At 37.7% G+C, this 27,640-nt stretch overlaps 1 protein-coding gene across 2 annotated transcripts in view; it reads left to right on the top strand.

Moving 5' to 3' along the window:
- The window catches only part of ERICH3 (glutamate rich 3), a 160,703-nt gene that overhangs the window by 39,048 nt on the left and 94,015 nt on the right, over positions 1–27,640 (top strand). The window contains exons 2-6 of one of the 2 annotated variants that reach the window (XM_049879582.1): positions 6,597–6,690; positions 9,437–9,562; positions 16,372–16,443; positions 19,607–19,735; positions 24,606–24,764. In XM_049879582.1, the coding sequence (XP_049735539.1) occupies positions 6,597–6,690; positions 9,437–9,562; positions 16,372–16,443; positions 19,607–19,735; positions 24,606–24,764 (580 nt within the window). The remainder of the gene's footprint in view (positions 1–6,596; positions 6,691–9,436; positions 9,563–16,371; positions 16,444–19,606; positions 19,736–24,605; positions 24,765–27,640) is intronic. The other variant, XM_049879583.1, reaches the window with a different exon arrangement.

The raw sequence follows: 27,640 nt of genomic DNA, 5'->3' as shown, positions 1-27,640 counted from the left end.
GAAACCAAGGAAAAAAATAATCAAATACATGGAAACTAAACAACACCTTGTTCAAAAACTACAGGGTTATAGAAGGAATCAAGAGTGGAATAAAGAAATTCATAGAATCAAATGAAAATGAAAACAAAACCTACCAGAACCTTTAGGACACAGCAAAAGCAGTACTCAGAGGTAAATTTATAGCAACAAATACATACTCCAAAAAGAAGAAAGAGCCAAAATCAAAACATTAACCCTACAAGTCGAACAAACAGAAAGAGAGCAGCAAAAGAAGCCCACGGGCAAGAGAAGAAATGAAATAATAAAAATTAGAGCAGAAATAAATGAAATAGAAAAACAATTGAAAGAATTAATAAGACCAAAAGCTGGTTCTTTAAAAAGTTGAACAAAATCGATAAGCCATAGGCCAAACTGATAAAAGAAAAACAGGAGAGGAAGCAAATAACCTGAATAAGAAATGAGATGGGTGGTATAACAAAAGAACGAACTGAAATTAGAAGAATCATAACACAATACTGTGAAAAATTGTACTCCAACAAATTTGAAAACCTAGAGCAAATGGACAAATATCTAGAAACACACTACCTAACTAAACTAACACAAACAGAGGTAGAACAACTAAATAAGCCAATAACAAAAGATGTTGAAAAGGTAATTTAAAAACTCCCAACAACAACAACAACAAAAAACCCTGGTCCTGACTGCTTCACTGGAGAATTCTACCTAACAGAGAGGAGTTAACATCAGTACTACTAAAGGTATTTCAGAGCGTAGAAAAGGATGGGAACACTCTGAAATTCATTCTATGAAACCAGCATAACCCTTATACCAAAGCCAGGTAAAGACATCACAAGAAAACAAAATTACAGACCCATGGAAACCCTGGTGGTATAGTGGTTAAGTGCTACAGCTGCTAACCAAAAGGTCGGCAGTTCGAATCTACCAGGCACTCTTAGGAAACCCTGTGGGGCAGTTCTACTCTGTCTTATAGGGTCACTATGAGTTAGAATCGACTTGACAGCAATGGGTTTTGTTTTACAGACCAATATCCCTCCAGAACTTAGATGCAAAAATCCTCAACAAAATTCTAGCCAATAGAATTCAACAACATATAAAAAAAATAATTCACCACGACCAAGTGGGATTCATACCAGGTACCCAGGGATGGTTCAACATTAGAAAAACAATCGATGTGATCCACTATATAAATAAAACAAAAGACAAGAACCACATGATCTCACCAATTGAGGCAGAAAAGGCATTTGACAAAGCCCAACACCCATTCATGATAAAAACTCCCAGCAAAATAGGAATAGAAGGGAAATTCCTCAACATAATAAGGCATATTTATACAAAGCCAACAGCCACCATCATCCTAAATGGAGAGAGTCTGAAAGCATTCTTGAGAACCGGAACCAGACAAGGATGCCTTTTATCACCACTCTTATTCAATATTGTGCTGGAGGTCCTAGCCAGAGCAATAAGGCAAGAAAAAGAAATAAAGGGAATCCAAATTGGTAAGGAAGAAGGTATCCCTAGTTGTAGATGATGTGATCTTATACACAGAAAACCCTAAAGAATCCACAAGAAAACTACTGGAACTAAGAGAAGATTCCATGAAAGTATCAGGATACAAGATAAATGTACAAAAATCAGTCAGATTCCTCTACATGAACAAAGAACTTTGAAGAGGAAATCACCAAATCAATACCATTTACAATAGCCCCCAAGAAGGTAAAATACTTAGGAATAAATCTAACCAGGAACATAAAAGACCTATACAAAGAAAGCTACAAGATACTATAGCAAGAAACCAAAAGAGGCCTACATAAGTGGAAAAACATACCTTGTTCATGGATAGGAAGACTCAACATTGTGAAAATGTCTATTTTACCCAAAGTGATCTGCAGATACAGTGCAATCCCGATCCTATTCCAAAGGCATTTTCTAATGAGACGGAAAAACAAAGCGTCAACTTCATACGGAAGGGGAAGAGGCACTGGATAACTAAGGCATTTCTGAAGAAGAATAAAGTGGGAGGCCTCATATTACCTGATTTTGTTGTTGTTGTTGTTGTTAGGTGCCATCAAGTCAGTTCCGACTCATAGTGACCCTATACACAACAGGATGAAACATTGCCGGGTCCTGTGAAATCCTTACAATCGTTGTTATGCTTGAGCTTATTGTTGCAGCCACTGTGTCAATCCACCTCGTTGAGGGTCTTCTTCTTTTCCGCTGATCCTGTACTCTGCCAAGCATGGTGTCCTTCTCCAGGGACTGATCCTTCCTGACAACATGTCCAAAGCACGTAAGATGCAGTCTTGCCATCCTTGCTTCTAAGGAGCATTCCGGTTGTACTTCTTCCAAGACAGATTTGTTTGTTCTTTTGGCAGTCCATGGTATATTCAATATTCTTCTCCAACACCGCAATTCACAGGGGTCAGTTCTTCGTCGGTCTTCCTTATTCATTGTCCTGCTTTCACATGCATTTGATGTGATTGAAAATACCATGGCTTGGGTCAGGTGCATCTTAGTTTTCAAGGTGACGTCTTTGCTTTTTCACGCTTTAAAGAGGTCCTTTGCAGCAGATTTGCCCAATGCAATGTGTCTTTTGATTTCTTGACTGCTGCTTCCATGGCTGTTGATTGTGGATCCAAGTAAAATGAAATCCTTGACAACTTCAATCTTTTCTCCGTTTATCGTGATGTTGCTCATTGGTCCAGTTATGAGGATTTTTGTTTTCTTTACGTTGAGGTGCAATCCATACTGAGGGCTACGGTCTCTGATCATCATTAGTAAGTGCTTCAAGTCCTCTTCACTTTCAGCAAGCAAGGTTGTGTCATCTGCATAACACAGGTTGTTAATGAGTCTTCCTCCAACCCTGATGCCCCATTCTTCTTCATATAGTCCAGCTTCTCAGATTTCACTGGCTAATGCTTTTCAGAAGTAGACTGCCGGGTCCTTCTTCCTAGTCTGTTTTTAGTCTGGAAGTTCAGTTGAACTTGCCCACTGTGGGTGACCCTGCTGGTATTTGAAATAGCAGTGACATAGCTTCCAGCATCACAGCAACACACAAGCCCCCACAGTACGACAAACTGACAGACACATGAGGGTAATAGTCACTTGATTTTACAACCTATTATACTGCCACTGTAGTCAAAATAGCCTGGTACTGGTACGACAACAGATACATAGACCAATGGAACAGAATTGAGAATCCAGACATAAATTCATCCACCTATGAGCAGCTGATATTTGACAAAGGCCCAAAGTCCATTAACAGGGGAAAAGATAGTCTCTTTAACAAAAAATAGTGCTGGCATAACTCGATATCCATCTGCAAAAAAAAAAAAAGAAAGAAAGAAACAAGACCCATACCTTATACCGTGCAGAAAAACTTAACTTAAAATGGATTAAAGACCTAAATATAAAATCTAAAGTGATAAGGATCATGGAAGAAAAAATAGGGACAATGCTAGGAGCCCTAATACATGGCATAAACAGAGTATAAAAGATTACTAACGATGCTCAAACACCAGAAGAGAAACTATATAACTGGGAGCTCCTAAAAATTAAACATTTATGCTCATCAAAAGACTTCACCAAAAGAGTAAGAAGACAACCTACAGACTGGGAAAAAATTTTGGGCTACAACATATCTAATCAGGGTCTAATCTCTAAAATCTTACAAGATACTGCAAAACCTCAACAACAAAAAGAGAAATAACCCAATTAGAAAATGAGCAAAGGATATGAATACGCACCTCACCAGAGAAGATATTTAGGCAGCTAACAGATACATGAGGAAAGGCTCACGATCATTAGCCATTAAAGAAATGCAAATCAAAACTACAATGAGATCCCATCTCACCCCAACAAGGATAGCAGTAATCCAAGAAATACAAAATAATAAATGTTGGAGAAGTTGTGGGGAGACTGAAACGCTTATACTCTGCTGGTGGGAATGTAAAATGGTACAACCAATTTGGAATCCATTTGGCATTTCCTCAAAAATCTAGAAACAGAAGTACCACACGATCCAGCAATCCCACTGATTGGAATATATCCTAGAAAAATAAGTACTGTCACACAAATATGCATACCCATGCTCGTTGCAGCACAGTTCATAACTGCAAAAAATTGGAAACAGCCTAGGTGTCCATCAACAGATGAATGAATAAAACAAATTATGGTACGTCCACACAATGGAATACTACCCAGCGATACAGAAAAATGATGAATCCCCAAAACATCTCACAACATCAATGAATCTGGAAGGCATTATGCTGAGTGACATTAGTCAGTCTCAAAAGGACAAATATTGTATGAGACCACTATTATAAGAACTCAAGAAAAGGTTTAAACACAAAAGAAAACATTCTTTGGTGGTTATGAAGGTGGGGAGTGAGGGAGAGGGGAATTCACTAACTAGATAAAACTAGATAGTAGACAAGAATTATCTTAGGTGAAGGGAAGGACAATACACAATACAGGGGAAGTCAGCACAACTGGACTAAAGAAAAAGCTAAGAAGTTTCCTGAACAGAACCAAACACTTCAAGGGACAGGATAGCAGTGGCCAGGATCTGAGGACCATGGTTTCACGGGACATTTAGGTCAATTGGCATAACAAAGTTTATTAAGAAAATGTTCTGCATACTGCTTTGGTGAGTGTCCTCTGGGCTCTTAAAAGCTTGCGAGCGGCTATCTAACATGAATCAATTGATCTTAACCCTCTTGGTGCAAAGGAGAAGGAAGAAAACCAAACGCGCAAGGAAAATATTAGCCCAAGAGACGAAAAAAAGGGCCACATAAACCATAGACTCCATAAACCTGAGACAAGAAGAACTAAATGGTATCCAGATACTACCAATGACCGCCTGACGGGCAATACAACAGAGAGTCCCTGACGGAGCAGGGGAAAAGTGTGATGTACAACTCAAATTCATGTAAAAAGACCAGACCTAATAGTCTGACAGAACTTGGAGGGACCCTCAAAGCAATGGCCCCTGGATGCTGCTAACCCAGAACTAAAACCATTCACAAAGTTCCCTCTTCAAACAAAGATTAGACTGGAATATAAAACATAAAATAATACTAGTGAAGAGTATGCTTCTTAGTTCAAGCAGCTACCCAAGACCAAGTGGGTGGCTCCTGTTCAGAGGCAGGATGAGAAGGCAGAAAGGGACAGGAGCTGGTTAGATGGCCATGGGAGACCTGAGGTGGAAAGGGAGCGTGTGCTGTCACATTATAGTGATTGCAACTAGTGTTGCATAACAGTATGTGTATAACTTTTTGTATGAGAAATTGACTTGAGCTGTAAACTTTCACCTAAAGCGCACACACACACACACACACACACACACACACACACACACACACAAGGCTTGATGAAAGTGCAACAAAATGAAATGGCTAAAAGTTAGGAAAGTTGTTGCTATATAGAGAACAGAAATAGGAGACATGGAAAAGTTCAACAGTGGACTGTTGTTACACGCCTAATAGTACTAAATGACTTTTTAAACTATTTTTATGAATTACTTTGACCAAAATAAAAATTAAATTGGGGGAAAAAAAGGAATTAATCCCAAGCAAAACTATGGCTTCATGTCCTGGACACTCATTATTTAAAAAAAGTATGCAATAAATAACATCAACTAGGGTAACTTAGAATAATGCACAGCTCTGGCTTTCAAAATTTAGTAGAGACCAAGACACAAACACTGACATATTGTGTGATGTGTCATGTAGCTCAGATCCTACGAAGGTAACATCACCAGGGACTGTTTCCAGGAAGTAGTTTGTGCATCCCAGCTGTCCTCTACTACCTGACAGGTGAGAGACAGGCTTTCACAGTCATGTGTTTTGTCCTGAAGGCATGAAAGAAAAGAAGATGTCGAGGAAGTGCAAGTAAGTTAGAGTTGCTAAAATTTATGGTATGTAAGAAAAAAAATTTTTTTTCTTTTTTTTAATGAGAGGCTGGGTGGTACAAACAGTTGATGGTTAATGCACTCGGCTGCTAACTGAAAGGTTGGAGGTTTGAGTCTACCCAGAGGTGCCGTGGAAGAAAGACCTGGTGATTTACTTCTGAAAAATCAGTCATTGAAAACCCTATGGAACAATTCTACTCAAACCCACATGGGGTTGCTGTGAATTGGAGTTGATCTGAGGGCAACTGGATTTTTGGTTTTTTTTTGTATTGAGACCCCGAAGAGTCCTCTGAAGGAGCCCCTACTTTTCCATCCGGTTTTCTTTGTGAAACCTTCTCTGGTAATGGCTCAGAGCTAGGAGGCCCCTTCTCTGTGTTCCTATGACTTTTTGTGTATCTCTATTATCGCACTTTTCACACACAATTTAATTGTCTGGTTTCCATACTTGTCCTGGGATAACCAAAGATAATAAGACTATATCCCATTTCCTGTCATAAAGTCTGGAAAACAGTAGGTGCTCAATACATGTTCATTAAATACATACACAAATGACTGGCTGCTGGATGAGTGAATGATTATGCACAGTTGGGGACTAAAAAGTTAAGAAATGCCTTAGCTATCGAACAACACTTCATAAAACACTAATGGTTTGATTTTTCTGTTTCAGATTACTTGCAGCATATAATAGCCTTACAGATAAACACTTGGCTGGATATTTTAACAATACACGGATAAGGCGGCATCTCTTAAGATCAGGACTGGTAAGATTTGATTTACTTTCTACCCACCCTTTTATTTCATTAAGTCTAATAATTTTTTACCTTCTTAGATTTCCTCTTTGAGCTGATCAGTGACACCTCTTTTCCTTTCTTGCTTTAGAAAAAATTTCTTTCTAAAGCTCTGATTTATCTATTTGAGGTGTGTTTTGAAAGATGGGGAGAGAGGTAATAGTGACTTAAATTATTAAGAAAAAGTCCCTATGAGTTTCCAACAGGATATTTCGTTTGCTTGTTTATTCATTTATTTATTCAACATAAATTTTTTGAACAGATCCTGTGAGCCAAGAACTGTTGCTGGACTTTTTTTAGGGAAAAAAATATATTGTTTAAAAAAAATTTTTTTTCAGATTTATTGAGGTATAATTTACACACAATCAACATGTAGTTGTACATCTCTAGCTATGAGTCGGAATCGACTCGACACACTGGATTTTTTTATGACTATGACAAACTTATACAATTATGTTACCACCATGACAATCAAGATACAGAACATTTCCATCACCCCCAAAAGCTCTCTTGTGTCCCTTTGTAGTCTATCCCCTCCCTCCAACTCTTGGCAACCACTGATCTTTTCCAAAATGTCATATGAATGCTATCAGACAGATGTAGCTGTTAGAGTCAAATTATTATTTTTCATAATTATAGAATATAATGTGGAAGACATGAACAGTTCAAAATTTCCCCTTGAATTTTTAAAAACTCATTTCCTATGGTAGTTTATTGATACATTTGTGGCTTTCATTAGCCTCCAATCTGTCCTTTCCACAAAATTTCTATTTCTCTAAATATATGTAATATGGAAACCTTTTAAAAATGCTATAGTTTTCCATTGAAAGAAAGATGTGTGGTTGTAGAAAGTGTCTGACTAACAATTTTAGCCATTTACCTTCTTAAAACACAGTGGGTTTCCTTAAATCTTGTTGCCATGGTTTTGAAAGGCCACACATTGCATTTCTAATTGTTGTTTATGTGCTTGGCACTCTAGCTGGGTAAGATCTCAAAGAGCTTGCGTTTAGTCTCCTAGGGCTTTGTTATCAGACAGACCTGGGCAGAAACCCTGGTTCTGCGATTTACAAGCCATAGAATCTTGAGCAAATCACTTAACTTTCTCAGCCCCAGCTTGCTCAATTGAAAAATGAGGATAATGATATCCGGCCCTCAGGATTGTTGTGTCAATAAATGGTTGTTGTAATTATGATTGTTATTATTAACCTCCCCTATTTGGATAATAATCTGTCAGCTTCAGGTATATTTGGTAAGGACTTAGTAAATACTTACCAGCATCATTAACAAGTTCTTTTTGAACACTGACTATATTTATGCATGGAAACTCAAATAAGGAAGATAACCACATTTCCCCAGGGCGGTGGTTCAAATGTGGCCCCTAAGCCAGCAGTGTTCAACATCATCTGGGAACTTGTTAGAAAATGTGAATTCTAGTGCCCGACTCCAGATCTACTGAATGGGAAGCTCTAGGATGGAGCCCATCCATCTCTTTGTCAACAAGCCCTCCAAGTGATTCTGATGCAGGCTGAAGTTTGAGAACCTCTGTCTAACAGGGGCTTCCATTCTGGTTAGGGAGAACAGACATGCTCCCAGAGGAGAGAGAACAATGACAAGGGAGTGTTGGTGCCGAATGACCGCAACACTTTTTCCCAGTCTGATACACATGACATGGTATCTCCATGGTCGACACATTTCAAAGGCTGTAACTGGGTTACCTGTAATTCCAAGCACACTTTCATCTACAACCCTTTCTTCCATTGGAAGTGCTTGTATTTATGAAAAAAAAGTTATCAATAAACAATCGCTTTTAGCACAACTCTAGTCAATCTCAACGCTTCAATGTGTTGTAACCACAGTGTTGAAACTACAGTTATTTAGTTTAAAAACAAAATTAAGAAGAAACACGAGAGTTTAAATTACCCTTAAAATGAAGAGAAGGGCTTCAATAAGTGGAAAGGAAGGAGAGCAATCCAGGAAGCAATCTACCCTCTATTTATTGGAAATACAGAAAAACACAACACATATGCCCACAGGAAGGATTAAAAGAAAAGAAAAATAAATAAATAAAAACCAGAAACCACCACTCCTGGAACTTGCATTGATGCCACTTGAGACCCATACTGGACACCTCCTACCTACAGTACTGCATAACCTGGAAGATTCCGAATCACAGCAAATTATATTACATTTGAGGCGGGAGAGTGGAAGAAGGAAAAACAGTGTGAAAACAAAGTAATAAAACCAGTTAGTCTTTTTTTTAAAACAAACTGATGAGCTCCTTTGTAGCTTATACATTTTGCCCTTCAAAGTATTTCCTGTGAGATCATCAGTCCTGTGATCACTGCTCCTGTTCATTGTTTCAGGGTAGCTCTCCTCCCCCTTCTTCCTGGAATGCATTCAAAAAAGAGAAATGAAAAGAACACCTGGGTTCCATCAAAGAAAAACTATTAGTCTAGTGAAAACCTTGTTTTAGACGTCAAGTGTACCACCTGTGTGTTTTCACAATAATGGGTATATGAGACTGCCTTGCTCCTTTTTGCCTAAATGAAATATTCATTACAAGTGAAAGTTTATCAACTGTAATGCTGCTCTCCTTTGGCCTTAGAAGAGAAGATGCCGCTGCTTTCTCTCTCTCTTGCTTGCCCTCTTTTGTGGCAACTAATAACATATTTTCTATTTTGTATTTCTATGTATTTTTTGTTGTTGTTGTTCATGACAGATCACAAGAAGTGGAAGAATACTTTCTGAAAAAGAATACAAACTAAATATCATGAAGCGAGATCACCAAAAATATATCCGGGAGTGCTTGGCTCAGGCTATTTTTCATAGAGTTCTTGATATGGAGGTACAACTATTAACTATTTTCTTTATAATTGATATTTACTACTATGATAACAATTTTTCTGTACCTGGAAGTAGCAGGATTCTTCCTGTATTTCATTAAAAGGAAATGAACAACAGGGCCTGAAAAATTCTCTATGTTTCTCTAGGTTAGCCAGGAGCCAGGGACCTAAAGTAAGTTTTTCTCCATTTCAGATGGGAAAAATATGGACACCGTTACATACTTTGTGATATTTAATCTTCCAAATGTAGATTTTTAATCCATAATGGCTACTCTAAAATATACCAGCCATCGCCATCTGTACCTCAATTTTCATTTGCTTAAAAAAAAAAAAAAAAAAAGTGACATCTGTTTAAATATCAGTAATTCCACTGCCATGAATTATTTCAGATCTGTTATCCCTTTAAGGCTCTGAAGCTCAGCCGTATGCTAAGTTTCAAGGAACAGGCATTGAAACATCTGCTGTCCCTCCTACTTGAGGCCACATTGGTCAGCGTGGATTTACAATTCAACCATCAACTTTTTTTTTTTTTAATCTGCCATGGCATTTTAGTGGGACATCCAGCTAACTTGATAAATTATTTCAGCCTTGCTCCATGGAACTTGTAGTTTCAAGCATCAACACCGTTTTCATCTCTGTGAAAAAAAACCTGTCACTGCTTGGCTTGAACATACAGTAGTAAATCAGAAAACTTGGATCATAAAACCATTGACCTGTGGCTGCAGTAAACATTTACGAGCAACTGTAGAATCATCAATAAACCAATACTAAGTGTGGTGCCACAGAAAATACTTATTATTACAATGACATTATATTTAGCAAATGTATTCATTTAAAATATGTATGATCTGTTAATTTAGGAATTCATTTTTTGAATTACATGGCACAATTATTTAAGGGGCCCAAATTCACTTGATTTTAAAAAAGATGGTTTTTTGAACTTGAAACAAACAAATGTTTTTGTTATTGTTATTGTTAGGTGTCATACCACTTATACAACACAATGAAACATTTCCCAGTCCTGCGCCATCCTCACAATCGTTGTTATGCTTTGAGCCCATGGTTGCAGCACTGTGTCAATCCATTCTTTGTAGGTCTTCCTCTTTTCCACTGACCCTGTACTTTACCAAGCATGATGTCCTTCTCCAGATACTGGTCCCTCCTGATAACATGTGAAAAGTATGTCAGATGAAGTCTCGCCATTCTGGCTTCTAAGGAGCATTCTGGCTGTACTTCTTCCAAGACAGATTTGTTGTTCTTCTGGCAGTCCGTGGTATATTCAATAATCTTTGCTGACGTGCTAATTCAAAGACATCAATTCTTCTTTGGTCTTCCTTATTCATAGTCCAGTTTTCGCATGCATATAAGACAACGGAAAATACCATGGCTTGGGTCAGGTGCACCTTAGTCCTCAAAGTGACATCTTTGCTTTTTAATACTTTAAAGGGGTTTTTTGGAGCACATTTGCCCAATGTTGTCTGATTTCTTGACTGCTGCTTCCATGGGCATTGATTGTGGATACAAGTAAAATGAAATCCTTGACAACTTCAATATTTTCTCCATTTATTTTAATGTTGCTTATTGGTCCAGTTGTGAGGATTTTTGTTTTCTTTATGTTGAGGTGTAATCCATTCTGAGTTTTAGAAATTATTTATTGACAGAAAGTCATAATGTATAATACAAATACGTTATAGAATTTATAGTACAGGGTAATAGATATTAAAGTATATAAATTTTTGTGTCAAGTTTGTCATTTACATTCTTGGAAATAATCTAAAAATGGCATTGTAATGTAAAATTAAGCCAAAATAAATTTAAGTATTAGAAGTTCTTCTAGAAAAAAAAAAAAAAAAGAGTTCAGACCAATTCTGAATGAGTAGAAGACTTTGAATGTCTAAAGAATTTGAACACTGAAATTGGGGATAACATGGAATAATCAAAATTTTGGGATACTTAGTGCAGGATAATTTTATATATGGAGGGTATGTATACAGAAGGAGAAATCAGAGGATATTGAGAGGCAATTGAATAATCTGACAAATTTGCTCTTTAGATGATCTCCACTACAGTATTATATGAAATTCTACAACTATGGTTAAGAAAATAAATAGTGCAGTATAAAATTAGTTCCTAATTTCAAACTTAATCAATAGACACTGACTTCAGTTTTTATCCTGGGTTCTTGAAGTTTGGGTTTTTCAAAATTTCATGTATTTGACATATCAGGATATATAATAACTGCTAAGTATGCTATTTTTAGAGTCTACATGCATTCTCCACACAGCCTGTGATATGTTATACAACAAAATTAATATATAGCATATATTGTTGCCTTCCATGCAAGTGAGCTGGGTTTGATTCCCAGCCAATACACCTCAATCACAGCCACCACCTGCCTGTCAGTGGAGACTTGCATGTTGCTATGTTGCTGAAAAGGTTTCAGCAGAGCTTTCAGACTAAGATGGGCTAGGAAGAAAGGCCTGGTGATCTACTTCCAAAAAATTAGCCAATGAAAACCCTGTGGATCACAACAATGCCAGTCTCTTTGTTTATGGGGTCACCATGAATTGGGGGCCAACTTGATGGCAGCTAACAACATACATTAGAAAATGTATAGTATAAAAAAAAATAAAGTACATGTTATATATAACATATATTTTATCATATTAACCTTTAAGATATTTATTCCAAACATTAATAGTATATATACATACATACACAAATATTTGTTGTTGTGTGCCATAGAGTCAATTCCAACTCATAGTGACTCTATAAGACAGAGTAGAACATCCCCATAGAGTTTCCTAGATTGTAATCTTTACAGGAGCAGATCGCCAGGTCTTTTCTTCCAAGGAGCAACTGGTGGGTTCAGACCACAGACCTTTCCATTAGCAGCAGAGCACTTAACCAGTGCATCACCAGGGCTCACATACAAATAGTGTGTAATATATATAGTTTGCTGAAGATCATTCAAAAACGGCTGCAGTTGTATATCGACAGGGAACTGCCAGAAATTCAGGCCAGTTTCAGAATAGGACATGGAACTGGGGATATCATTGCTGATGTCAGATGGATCCTGGCAGAAAACAGAGAATACCAGAAGGATGTTTATGTGTGTTTTATTGACTATGCAAAGGCATTCGACTATGTGGATCATAACAAATTATGGATAACATTGCAAAGAATGGGAATTCCAGAACACTTAACTGTGCTCATGAGGAACCTTTACGTAGATCAAGAGGCGGTTGTTCGGACAGGACAAGGGGATACTGATTGGTTTAAAGTCAGGAAAGGTGTGCGTCAGGGTTGTATTCTTTACCATACCTATTCAATCTGTATGCTGAGCAAATAATACGAGAAGCTGGACTATGTGAAGAAAAGTGGGGCATCAGGATTGGAGGAAGACTCATTAACAACCTGTGTTATGCAGATGACACAACCTTGCTTGCTGAAAGTGAAAAGGCATTGAAGCACTTACTAATGAAGATCAAAGGCCACAACCTTCAGTATGGATTGCACCTTAACATAAAGAAAACAAAAGTCCTCACAACTGGACCAATGAGCAACATCACGATAAACAGAGAAAAGACTGAAGTTGTCAAGGATTTCATTTACTTGGATCCACAATCAACAGCCATGGAAGCAGCAGTCAAGAAATCAAAAGACACATTGCATTGGGTAAATCTGCTGCAAAGGACCTCTTTAAAATGTTGAAGACCAAAGATGTCACCTTGAAGACTAAGGTGCGCCTGACCCAAGCCATGGTATTTTCAATCACATCATATGCATGTGAAAGCTGGACAATGAATAAGGAAGACCAAAGAGGAAATGATGCCTTTGAATTGTGGTGTTAGCGAAGTATATTGAATATACCATGGACTGCCAAAAGAATAAACAAATCTGTCTTAGGAGAAGTACAACCAGAACACTCCTTAGAAGCAAGGATGGAGAGACTGCATCTTACATACTTTGGACACGTTGTCAGGAAGGATCAGTCCCTGGAGAAGGGCATCATGCTTGGCAGAGTACAGGGTCAGCGGAAAAGGGGAAGACCCTCAGTGAGGTGGATTGAGGCAGTGGCTGCAACAATGAGCTCAAGCATAATAATGATTGTAAGGATGGCTCAGGACCGGGCAATGTTTCATTCTGTTGTGCATAGGGTCACTATGAGTCGGAACCGACTTGACGGCACCTAACAACAACAACAACAACATATATTATATTAATATAATATGTAATAGAATGAATTTTGAATATTTCTGTCTAAATTGTCACAATTGTCTCACATTTAGTTTATGCTGGTGCTGTTTACTAATATTGCTGTGTTAGTATTCATGTATTCATTCATGCAACAAACATTAATTGTAGGCTTACCATGTGCCAGTGTGAGGCTGTTTGCTGTAGCTGCAGAGAGATTAAAAAAAAATACAGTAGAAGAGGAATATACAGAGTGAGCCCAGAAAAGAAGGGAATGATGATTCCTCTGTGGATCAGGAGAAGCTGAACAGAGATCTTGCTATTTGAATTGGATCTTGAAGACCGTGTGGGAGTCCACAGTGTGAAAAAGTAGGAAAGACAATACAGAAAGTAAAGCCAGCAGATGTGAAGCTACAGAGGTGGTTATAAACCTTATGGTTAGGAAGAAATGTTCACTGAGGCCAGGCTGCACAGTCTGTTGGAAGGCATGGCAGGAAGTGACACTAGGTTGGGGCTATTTCTGGAGAACCTTTTCTTCCCAACTAGGCTTGCAGTGTGGAGCCCTGGTGGTGCAGTGGTTAAGAGCTCAGTCGCTAACCAAAATGTCGGCAGCTCATATCTACCAGCTACTCCTTGGAAACCCAATGGGGCAGTTCTACTCTGTCCTATAGGGTCACTATTGAGTTGGAATCGTCTCGACCGCAAAGGTTTTTTTTTTTTAGGTTTGAAGTGTAGTTGATAAAACGTTTTCCAGCAGGAGAGTAAAATAAATGAACAGGGTTGTTTTAGCAAGACGATGTTGCTAAAAACGTGGAAGATAGATTAATGACCTGGAAAAGTTTGGAGGTTGGAGGTCAATTACGAATTTTTGCCAAAGGTTGTGGACTAACAGAAGTAGTGGTAAAGCTGGGGAGATGCAGCTGTCCACAGAGACGTTGAAGATGAAGAAATGGAAAGATTTAAACTAATGATATGAGGAAGGATAAGGGGGGAGAAGGAGCCTAGAACAACTTTTCTCAGTGATTTGTACCTCATGGGAGATCAGGAGCAACAACATGGGCTGGAAAGAAAACTTCACGTAGGTAGAACAACATGCGCAATGTGATGGTGTCATGGAAGCCAGGAGGTCACCACAGCCTTGAGTATTGGGAAGAAAAGAAATTGGGTTTGACCCAGAAGACAAAGACTTTCGTGGCCTTGGTGAAAGTGGTTTTAATGGTGCTGAAGAAGAGGGGTAGTAGAGGTGGGTGACCGCAGTGAGTTGGAAATGAATGGAAGATGAAAAAATAGTTGATAATATATTTAGTAAATTTCAGTGATAGGTAAGAGAACAGAAAGAGGCAGAGTAGAAAAGGAATGTTAAGAAGGGGATCAATGATACTTATGTAGGGTACGGTTGAGGCTACAGGGCCCCAAAGGTAGCAGAAGAGGATTAAGAAAAAAGCAAAAGCATTTTTTTTCAAAGGGCCGATAAGTAATTGATAAATAAAACACCTCAAATATGCCTGAATGATTTAAAATTGAATTGCAAATAGATTTACTTTTATGTGAGGTTTATTTTTAAATTGGAAACCCTGGTGGCATACTGGTTAAGTGCTACAGCTGCTAACCAAAAGTTTGGCAGTTCGAATCCACCAGGTGCTCTTCGGAAACTGTATAAGGCAGTTCTACTCTGTTCTATAGGGTCGCTATGAGTCAGAATCGACTTGATGACAAAGGGTTTTTTTGGCTTGGATTTTAAAACTATAAAATCTGGAAAATAAAGCATAAAGAAGGAAAGTAATCACACACAATCCTTTCTCTCTGAGACAATTGCTGTTAACATACATTTCCTTTTAGTCTTTTTTTTTTCTATTTCTGTTTATATATTAACAAAACGACACTGTGTGTGAGACATGGTTTAATGGAAAACACCTGGATGTTAGAGTTGGATAGTCAGGATTCAAATTTCCTCTACTGTCTAGGAATGTGACCTGGTATAAGTTCATGATTCTTCTGCCTCAGTTTTCTCATTTGTAAAATGGGACTGCTTGTGATTAGAATTGCTCAAGATGATACCCCCTTTCTAGTATTGGAACAGGCACAAATATGGGCTTGACTGATTAAGTTGCATTTCTGCACAATTCTGTATCCTGTTTTTGTCTGCTTTACATGCATTTTACAGTTTTTTTAAACTAAATCTTTATAAGCCTTATTTTAATCATTATGTTCTATTCCATCAGATGAATATACCAAATACTTCACCATTCTCTCCAATGTTCATATTGCTTCTGAATTTTTGCTGATAGAAAACAAAAATAACTTTCAGACAGTATCTGCATAAAACATTTACTTTATTATTTATATTTTCACCTTCAGTTTAGAAGTGAAATTTATTGGTTAGAGGGTATGAACACTTTTAACTGCCTATTATATTATATTAGGAATTGGTTTTGCAAAGAGTTGTACCAATTTATACTCCCACCTGCATATTTATACAAGTGATTATTCTCCATCTCAGTGACACCAGGGGTACCTTTAGAAAATATGGTTAACTGTCGAGATTATTTTCCTCCAAAAAGTTCTTTGCTAGGATTGATATGATTCTCACCTCCGTTCTTTTCTGTATGTTTAGCGCTATCATCAGCTTGAAATAAAAAAGAAACTGGAGACCTTAGCTAGGACGGAGCGAGTTCAGAGATTTAAGGTAAGGAACTACACAACTCCTTTTTACTTGGGGATGCTATTTTATCATTTCAGAAGCCAATGATGCTAACGTTGAAGCTCCTTATGGGACTTTACTTTTGGGTAACATCACTGAGGTCAAATTATGGTTCTTCCAAGCCTGATTTTGGCCATCATCATTACAGAATAATATGACAAAATTGGAGCTGCTTGTGCAAAATAAATTTTAATAAGACACAAACCTTCAAAGAAAAACTTCAAAAATATTATCAAGTTTCAAATGTAGCATTTGTAGATTCTTGATTAATATGAGATAGAGGCCAAAGATTTTTTGTTTGTCTTAAGAAGGTTAAAAAATAGATGGTGATGTCATCAACATGATGAAAAATAGGGTATTTTAAGAATTACACAATGGCACATTTTCATATAAATATGACACTTGAAAATATATGGTGGGAAAGGTCCCCCATAGCAAAAGAAAGCATAATAAGATTTAGGCATTTTGTACAGGGCATTTTTAAATTCCTTGTTTAGTTTCTAGTTTTGTATTTGATATCCCTTCGTTGCAGTGAACTTATGAGATATATAAATTTAAATCAAGTGTTGAGAGGTTCAATTGGGCAAGTTGGAAAGCCTTCCATTTAGGTTGGCAGTTTTACTCAATTTCTTGAGCCATTCAAACTCACATGCTGTTCTTAATTTTCTGTACAGTATTACAAACGTGGGGCCTAAACCACATCTCACAAACTGATGAATATTTTTAAAGCTTCTGTGGAATAACTGGCCATATAAGACTATAATTTTTCCCTTTTGCCTGACAGACTCAAATCTGTCCTTTCTATCATGGTCAAAAGATGATCATGTTACAAAACTGTTGTTATATAACAGAAGATAGGTCAGTTTTTCAACATCAGAGAAGATGGTGTACAGAGATTCTCAGTTAATTCAGCTTTGCTGATATTGTCCTATATCAAGGACTGAGTTATAGACTGTACAATTTATCTGCTGAAATGGTGAAGGAGAAAAATCGTTGCTGAAATTGAGGTACTGCCTGAATCAGCGACAGCTATTGATTCCATGCTTCATTCACCCTCATCCACGTTACCAGACACACGTAGCTAATGCAGGGGCATGTTATAGCATTGGAAGAGGCCGCTATAAACACTCCAGTTCCTCCCTGTATGATTTTTATTTGTAACAATTTTTACTTTATAGCTTCATCTGGGAAAAGATATGTTTTAGGTTCTCTTTACATAATGCCCCACTTTTTGTTTATGGCCATATTTAATTATTTTTCATTTTTAGATTTCATTGTGGTAAACTGTATTTAACATGAAATTTTCCATTTAAACAATTTGTCAAGTGTACAACTCATGGCATTCTTGACATTCACAATATTGCACACCTTTTACCACCACCCATTTCCAAATTTTTTTCTTCACACCAAGTGAAAACTACTGGATTATCTTTTTTTTTTTATTTATTTATTATGCTTTAAGTGAAAGTTTACAAATCAAGTCAGTCTCATACAAAAACTTATACACACCTTGCTATGTACTCCTAGCTGCTCTCCCCCAATGAGACAGCACACTCAACTCCTCCCTGTATTCCCCGTGACCATTCAACTACTTCCTGTCCCCCTGTGCCTTCTTTTCTCGCCTCCAGACAGGAGCTGCCTGCATAGTCTCATGTGTCTACTTGATCCAAGAAGCTCACTCCACACCAGTATCATTTACTGTGTCATAGTCCAGTCCAATCCCTGTTTGAAGAGTTGGCGTCGAAAGTTGTTCCAGTCTTGGGCTAACAGAGGGTCTGGGGACCATGACCACCAGGATCCCTCTAGTCTCAGTCAGACCGTTAAGTCTGGGCTTTTTACGAGAATTTGAGGTCTGCATCCCACTGTTCTACTGCTCCATCAGAGATTCTCTGTTGTGTTCCCTGTCAGGGAAGTCATCGGTGATAGCCAGGCACCATCTAGTTCTTCTGGTCTCAGGCTGATGGAGTCTTTATGTGGCCCTTTCGGTCTCTCATATTTACCTTGTGTCTTTGGTGTTCTTCATTCTCCTTCGTTCCCGGTGTGTTGAGACCAGTTGATCCATCTTAGATGGCCACTTGCTAGTGTTTAAGACCCCAGATGCCCCTCACCAGAGCAGAATGAAGAACATTTTCTCAATACATTTTGTTATGCCAGTTGACCTAGATGTCTTCTGAAACCAAGGTCTCCTGACCCCCGTCCTGCTACTCTGGCCTTCAAAGCATTTGGTTTTCTTTAGGAAATGTCTTAGTTTTTGCTTTAGTCCAGCTGTGCTGACCTCCCCTGTACTTGTCTTTCCCGTCACCTAAAATAGTCCTTGTCTACTATCTAATTAGTGACTACCCTTTTCCCTCCCCACCCTTATAACCGTCAAATAATTTTTTTCTTCTGTTTAAACTTTTTCTTGAGTTCTTATAATAATGCTCTCATACAATATTTGTCTTTTTGCAACTAATTTCACTTAGCATAATGCCTTCCAGATTTCTCCATGTTATGAGATGTTTCATGGATTCCTCGTTTTTAATCGTTGTGTAGTATTCTGTTATGTGAATATGCCATCATTTATTTATCCATTCATCTGTTGATGGGCACCTTGGTTGCCTCCATCTTTTTGCTATTGTAAATGGTGCTGCAATGAACATAGGTATGCATATTATTTGATTATTTTTTAAGGTAGAAAAATAATATTTTCTGGTATTATCTGCTGAGTGGGATAGTGAAGAGTGTTCTGCTTTTTATAGCAATCTGTTTAAAGCCGATGAAGAAAAATATTCTTGTCAAAAGTGAGGGTATACTTCTGTTGTTTTTCTTTGGGTACAGCATAAAACACACTCAATTTTTCGCCCTTCACCACCACACCTAACTCCTTGGTACAGCTGTGAAATCTTTTGCTGACTACAGGTGGCAGAGTGGTTAAGAGCTCAAGCTGCTAACCAAAGGTTGGCAGTTCGAATCTACCAGTCACTCCTTGGAAACCCTATAGGGGTCATTATGAGTCAGAATTGACTTGACGGCAATGGGTTTGGTTTTTGATTTTATGATAAGCCTTGGAAGGACTTCTTTAGTCTTATGGTATCTCTTACATGGCAGGCACAACTTAACCTATTTTATTAATTATGCATCTATTCTCTAAATCACTTTCTTTTTCTAGGGGGAGCCCACCAGATGGTCTATAGAAAATAACATGCCATTCCTGTCTCCTCACCCACCAATTGGCCGGAAGAGTAACCTGGGCCATAGTGTTCTGGTTGATGAAGGACACCCTAGTCCATTAACACTGGTGAGTCATATTAAACATGCACTATCTCAACTAATTGAAGCCATGGTGGAACAGCGGCTAAGAGCTTGGCTGCTAACCAAAACGTTGGCAGTTTGAATCCACCAGCTGCTCCTTGAAAACTCTATGGGGCAGTTCTACTGTGTCCTATAGGGTCACTATGAGTCAAAATCGACTTGAAGGCAACAGATTTGGTTTACCTCAACTAATCAGGAACCCTGGTGGCTCAGTGGTTAAAGTGCTCAGCTGCTAACCAAAAGGTTGGCAGTTGGAATCTATCAGTCACTTCCTGGGAGAAAGATGTGGCAGTCTGCTTCTGTAAAAATTTACAACCTTGGAAATCCTATGGGGCAGTTCTACCCTGTCCTATAGGGTCATTATGAGTTGGAATCTACTTGAAGGCAGTGGGTTTTGTTTGGTATCTCAACTAATTTAATTTATAGTTTTTCATTACTCTTAGAATGATTGCTCTTTGGGAATGTGTGTGTATAGTACTAAATATCCTACTGAACAAAAACGTAGTCGTATATCTGTTCACTGTGTTTCCACTGAAATCCTGCCCCCAATCAGTATTATCCCTGTAAAATCTATTTCACGTGTTACTGCTAGATTAGTTGTCTTGAAGTACAGATTACTTATGCCACTTACATGCTCCAGTACTTTCACTGTCTATGTGTCACCTATAGAAAAGCCTAGGCTCTTTCATGTGACATTTAAGACCGTAAACCATACGACTCCAGTTTAGAGATCCCAATAGTGTTCCCCACGATTACCGTTTATGCACCCTACAATGCAGCAAAATTGAACCACTGGCTGTCTCATACATAGTCTATATTTGTTCTTCTTTCTCTACTGTGATCTTACCTGTAAAGCTTATTTATGTTCAGAGATTCAGTGGTACAGTATAGTATATTGGTCCAGATATTAATACTTGAGTTTCTTTTATCAAAAGAATGTGCACATATTCTAAGATACAGATAATTAAATGCACAGAAATTTTATTTAAAGAAATTGCACACTGACATTTTGGTCCAGCTTGATTCATTTATAATCTAAAGGTGGTATTTGCTTGAAGGAAGGTAAGAAACTTTGAAACATAAAATACAGGAAAAGATTTGCAAAACATTTGTTGTAGGTTGATGGTTTAAGTTGTAAACGAATTGCTCAAGCATGTCTTTATTCCTGCTTTCTGTAGTCTAATATATTTCCTTGTTAGCATGCACATTTTTGGGGGGGATTGCACAATATTTATAGAGAAATGTAATGCTTTCACAGATTGAAAAAGTTTCATCACATATAGTGCCAAGCTTTGACATTTTTTCAAAAGGTAAATATGTTTTCACATTTCCTGATGAACAGCACAAGTTATGGAAAGCAACTGTCTTCCCTTTGTTGTTACCATATTTCCGGGTTTGATTTGAATATATATATGTACACAAATAATTCCTTCATGAGATGGCAAATTCACTAGACTCTCGAAAGCTTAACTGGGAGAAACAAAAGATATAATCAAGTGCTGTTTTCTATCTCCTCACCTGTTTCAGAGAGGAAAAATCCTTGAAAGGCTTTCTTTTCAATTTTCCAGCTGAACACCCTCAATAAATAGTTTATGATACATCCAGGAGATCTTAATGTGGCAGGAATGAGGGAATAATTTGCAAATTACAGGAAACACTGACACTAGCACTTCAGAAGCCTTTCCATCTGCTAAGTCACAGTTCCTCACTTGGCCACCCCTATGGTGCTTTTGCACCATAAGGGACACCTACCAAGGTCTTGAAATTATAGTTCCCATTTTACAGAAATTTAAGTCTTTATTTTTGTCTTCCCAATCTTAATATCCATTAAATTTGACTCCTGGTCTCTAAGTGCCATTGAGTGAAGATAAAAATCCTCTGGGGATATCACCATAGGGTTTTCTTTTTAAACTTTCTTGAGTGGATGAGGAAAACATCAGGAGAATAGTTACTGGACTTAATCACTAATTGCTCCTCCGCTTTTAAAACACCATATAAGCTTTCAGCTGTACCATTCCCATTAAAGCTGTGGAAAGTCATTCAGCTAATTCTGCTTGGAAAGTTCACCCCCAGAGATCTTCCACTAAGAATTAGAAGGGCTCATTTAAGCTGAGTGATCACCAGGTTGTCAATTTCAATTCACATTCTGGTACAGTTTTGAGAGCGTTAAGCTACGGTGCCATATTTATTCCAAGAAAATATATTATGAACAATTTGAAGTATAGCAAATTTAAGGTAGCCTCTGATGTGCACCAGAATAGTTTGCCGCTCCCAGCTGTCTGTTAATGGTACAGATTTGTTTTTAGAGAAAAACGTAATCGGGTAAACATCTGACTGACACATTCGTCTAACTGAATGATATCTGTATGCAAATATGGAGAAATAAAATTCAGAACACAACAGCCAATAGATCATGTTCTAGTTTGTAGTAGCCTACTTTTTGGATTTCCTGTAGCAGATTTGCAATGTTTTTGTGTTCAGCTGGATTATTTTACAGTCAGGAGTCTTAAGTCCTGTTTGTTTTACAGATTTCAAAAGAAATCTGTTGGATAATCTGACTCCCTTGTTTAGAAACGTCTAGTTTAATTTCTCTTATGGGTTTTAAAACTTTTCACCTTTTGTTGCGTATGTGCTTATGTCTAGTTTTTTTAAATCAAATTTTACTCTAGTCGACCCAGTTGGCTTCCTGTATCAGTTGCGATGTAGGTTTGCATGCAGATTCCAAATAGCAATGTCTTAGACATAAATGTCTCCTCCTTGCCCCAACACACACACATAAAAAGTCTCAGCTGATGTGACAGCTCTACCCTATGAAGCCATCAAGAGCCCAGACTCCTTTTATGTCATTGATCTGCCAAATTTAGGGTGTTGCCTTCATCCACATAAACCAAGAGATGGTGTGTCACTGTATGGATATTTCAGTAAGAGGGAAGGGGAAAAGGTGAAAGTGTGGGCAGGATATGGAAGCTTCGTGTATCACTTCTGTTCACATCTTATCGGCCTAAATTAAGGCATAGAGTTGCAAGGGATATTGAGAAATTAGTCTTTTTTTTAGGATAGCCATGTTCCCAGCTAAAACTTCTATTATTAGCAAATAAAAGGAACATATACTGGGGAATGATAATTTTCTTTGCTACCCTACTCATGCCTTGCTCACAACTGACATTAAAGCACTCTTCTTACTTGGAGATTCAAACTTGCTATTCCTCTTCTTAGAGCATCTATTTTAGTCTCTTGTTGTTTTTCAGACACATGGAACAATACACTGCCTCAAGGCCTCCATTATGAAATCTCTGCTCCTATGATATGCTTTTCAAAAATGACACTAAAACTGATTTTTGGTAGTAAGAGCTGCCTAATCATCATTTTTTATACACCTACGCACACTTTTTCAGGGTCGAATATTTGTTGTTCACCATTACACTTCTTGAAAGTCAATGTCCTAAGCCTTATTTACCATTTCTCAAACCCTCTTGCCCAAACATGCATGTATTATTCTTGACAGGTTTTATATTACCTTGTTGCTATAAGGTCACTATGAGTTGGGATCGATTCTACAGCAACAGGTTTGGTTGTTGTAGAAAAACTGGGCCCAAAGTCTCAGCTTTCCACTTTTGAAACATTGCTGATCTTCTTACTAAACTTAGAATATTCTTTCAATGCCCTGAAAGGCACAGCTAATGCTCTATACTGACACTTTTGGTATTCTTTGCAGCACATTCTTGATTGGAAAATGCACCAGTCAGGGTCTCAGCAGGAAACAGATGGCTCACACAAAAAGGGTAATTAGGAAGTGTTTAATAAAGAAACTATTTACAAAGATGCAGACTGGGTTAACAAAAATCAAGTATGGATATTAAGCATACTGGAGTCAGCAAAATTGTAAGCCACACCACCTAGGTCTAAGAAGCATGGGAAGGGTTGAATAGTAGAACCAGCAGAGAGTGCTTGTAGCTGTAGAAGAGGGCTTCCTGACAGGAGCTATGGACTTTGGTAGTACAGCCAGAGGCCCAGTTGACTCACCACAACCCTGCTGGGCAGGATCCAGGAGAATAAAGACCTCAATCTCCCTCTCCTCCTGTCCTTTGATTTCCTGCCAGTGCCTCTCATTGGCTGAATCCAACTGGAATCCTGAGATTAGTGTAATCCATAGTTTAATCCAAGGGCCCAGAGCCAGGCAGAGTAGGGAGGAGACTAGATCTAGATGGGCGAACGGAAACTACCCAGCACGGGAAAAACATGCCTTTTTTCACAGTGTCTTCCAAAGTTGCAAGTTACATTTTTTTATTTTTGTTTTCTGAATATTTCAAGGCAAAGGTTGGATAAATGGTAATGCCTTACAAACATTCACCTTTCCTCTCTTGTTGGAGTCATATTATCTGCTTTTGCTTCAGCGGTAATCTTAAGGCTTAAAGTACTCATAGTAGAATTTATGTTGAAAACATTGAAACAGAAATGAGTCTGTTCCAATAATAATCCCTTTAGATCTCTAAAATAGGAACATTATTCAACTTCATGTTTAATTGAGCACAGGCATTCTCTGCACAGCATAATTTAGGTATTGTCAGTGACTTTACAGTATGAATAAAAATACAAGAACAGAGTAGAGGACATCTCCTTTGTCTGGAATACTTTATAACTGTGACAGTTATGTAGGGGGCTTCAACACCGTATGCTTTAACAAATACTTAGGGTCATCAGGGAATGTATAATGGAAGGACACAATTAAGGTTTAATCTGTTCAGTAAAAAGACACCATTAATTACTCTAGGCAATTTGTTGTGTTATTAATTGGTTCTGGAGACATGTCAAGATACTGATTTAAATAAATTTTTTTTTTTTCCTTAATTGTCTAGACAGCCCCTCGACCATACACTGCCCCAGGAAATATGCAGCCTCCAATTCGATTGCAGCCTCTTTCCAGTAATCCTTCAGTAGGAACTGTTCCAAAGATAACTTCGGGGCCCAGATCAAAAACTTCATTGCTGGAAAATGAAGCTCCATTTCCTACTGGGGTAAAAGTTATTTCTTCAAGAGATACCTTTTTATACTTGATTAGAATATTAGGTTATCACAGTTTTTAAGATGCTATATATTTGTTTAATCTACTCAGTGAAATTTATATTGTGTATTTATTAAGCAACTACTATTTTCTTCTGTTTAATTATATTTTACTCAAACTGGAAATCCTGCTCTCTCTGTGTTATTGAACATGAAGAATAAGAAATAGATTTATAAGAATGTAAGGCGATGTCTCATTAATTTGTAGGACTCATTGAAAAACAAAAAGGAAATAGCTTTTATAGCTAGACATGACTTCTATCAGAATAGACTCAGTGTTAACTGCTTCCAAATTATAAATGCATGAAACCTAGAAAATGAAACTTTCCAAAAACAGGTTTGCATTTGCATGCAGACTTACTTTCCCATCAGTTTATGAAATTGCCTCAAGTTTGACTCCTGAGAAGGTTGAACATAGGAGGAGAAGAATGCCCATCTTTTTAAAAAACACTGACTTAATCACACATAGTAGCTTAACTCTGCTTCCCTTTCAAGGCTATGCCTCAGGTAATTTTACTTTAATAGAGCACAGGAAGGAGGTATGTAACCATAAAATATGAGTTACTTAAACAGAGAGCAATAATTAAAACCCATGAGTTACTTAAACAGGGAGCAATAATTAGGACTCAGTAATTAAGGAGGGCTTTGTTTGTAGTTCTAACATAAAGAAGAAACTTTTACCAGCTTAAGAAAGAACCTATGTCATGAGTATAAATGTCATTATGTTCAAATGGATGAATTTAGTTGCATTCCTTATTAGGAAGCACAAGAAGTATGAAATTGAGATATTTTTATCCGTAACTGACAGGTAACCTTGACACTAAGAAATTAGACAAATAAATTATTGTGTATGACAGTAAAGTATAAATATAATTCTTAAAATAAGTAATATTTTAATCCATTTAATGCACTTTTCAGCTTGCAAAGCACCTTTCAGCTTGCAAAGCACTTTTCACAAGCCTTGTTTCAGTTAATTTAAAATCAGTTTCTCAGAAATAGGAGAAATTAATTGAAAAGTGGTAGAGCTTGGTTTAGGGAAGACTGCTTAGATTGAGGCTGGAACTTGTTGGGTTGTAAGTCAATTAGGCTGGCACTCTCTAGGATCTGATCTTCATTTTGAGGGTCCAGAGAGTTCCCATTTCAGCCCATATCCAGGAATGAGTGTCCAGCCTGAGAGATTGTCTCAGACTATCTAAACTAACCCTCACAAAAAGCTCATTTTGCCCACTATAATAATCCAAAATGGGGAGCTAAATCAAAATCAAGAATCATATTATTAATTCACAGGGAGATATCAAATGGTCAAAGTTGTAGAAGCAATGTAGTCTCTTCCTGTAGGCAGACCTACACGGGAAGCTAAATCACAATAAGAAGGTTGCCTGGTGAGCATGGAATCAGAACGAGGGGATGTGATGGAATGGAATGTTTAGTGGCATAAGGCTAACATGGCTTCATGCACCCATCTCATCCAAGAAATGGGATTGCCAAGGATACCAGAAAACTCAAAGGTCTTTGGCTGAAATCCTCTGTATCGTTCTGAAATGACTTTCCTTCTAGGACTAGAAATATTCAAAGTTCAATGGGTGGGATTTCCTCTCTCTTAGATAGTACTTGGGTGGACATTTTCTACATTTGCGAAGGTGATTATATATTCTTTATAAAGTTCCTTTGACTGACATACTTACTGTTAGATATATAAATGATATCAATCAGATAATATTCAATTTCTGCTGGCTGGGAAGAGGTTTTTTTTTTTTTTTTTTGCTTTTAGGTGATTTTCCAAATCTACGCAGAAACACTGGGTGGATTTGCTAATTAAGTTCATACAGGGCCTTTTATTATCTGTTTTCAAGTTGTTGGGATGTGGGTGATTGAGGGATAAGCATTTAATTGTAGCCCACATAAGCTGACAAGATTAAGATAAATTTCATGTTAATTTTGACTAGCTAAACTCACTTATTCAATAAATATTTATTGGGCACTTACTATGGACTAGGCATTGCTGTAGGCATTAGGGATACTAACAATTCTAAACTCCTTGGTGAAAAACTATTTAAATCCTTTTCTGTTTACACAAATGATATTTTCAATCAAAATTTAGACTACACATGCCTTTATTTAACCTGCTTTCACTTTTTTGCAACTAAAAATGTTTTAATTGCTGAATAAAATCCTCAAAAATACTACAAGTGGACCAATAAACAACATCATGATGAACAGAGTAAAGATTGAAGTTGTCAAGGATTTCATTTTATTTGGATCCACAATCAACACCCATGGAACCAGCAGTCAAGAAATCAAACGACACATTGCATTGGGCAAATCTGCTGCAAAAGACCTCTTTAAAATGTTATAAGGGAAAGATGTCACCTTGAAGACTAAGGTACGCCAGACCCAAGCCATGGTGTTTTCAATCGCCTCATATGGGTGGGAAAGCTGAATGCTGAATAAGGAAGACCAAAGAACTGACACCTTTGAATTATGGTGTTGGTGAAAAATGTTGAATATACCATGGAACACCCAAAGAATGAACACATCTGTCTTGGAAGAAGTACAGCCAGAATGCTCTTTAAAGCATTCTGTCCACAGTATGTGAAACATAGAGCTCCTGTGTCTCACATACCTTGGACATGTTGTCAGGAGGAATCAGTTCCTGGAGAAAGACATCGTGCTTGGTAAAGTAAAGGGTAGGTGAAAAAGAGGAAGACCCTCAATGAGCTGGACTGACACAGTGGCTACAACAACGAGCTCAAGCATAACAACAATTGTGAAGATGGTGCAGGACCAGGCAGTTTCATTCTCTTGTGTATAGGATCTCTATGGGTCGGAA

The sequence above is a fragment of the Elephas maximus genome, chromosome 3, assembly GCF_024166365.1.
Source record: "Elephas maximus indicus isolate mEleMax1 chromosome 3, mEleMax1 primary haplotype, whole genome shotgun sequence".
In the NCBI taxonomy this organism is placed as follows: Eukaryota; Metazoa; Chordata; class Mammalia; order Proboscidea; family Elephantidae; genus Elephas; species Elephas maximus.
This window is presented reverse-complemented; position numbering and strand designations above follow the sequence as displayed.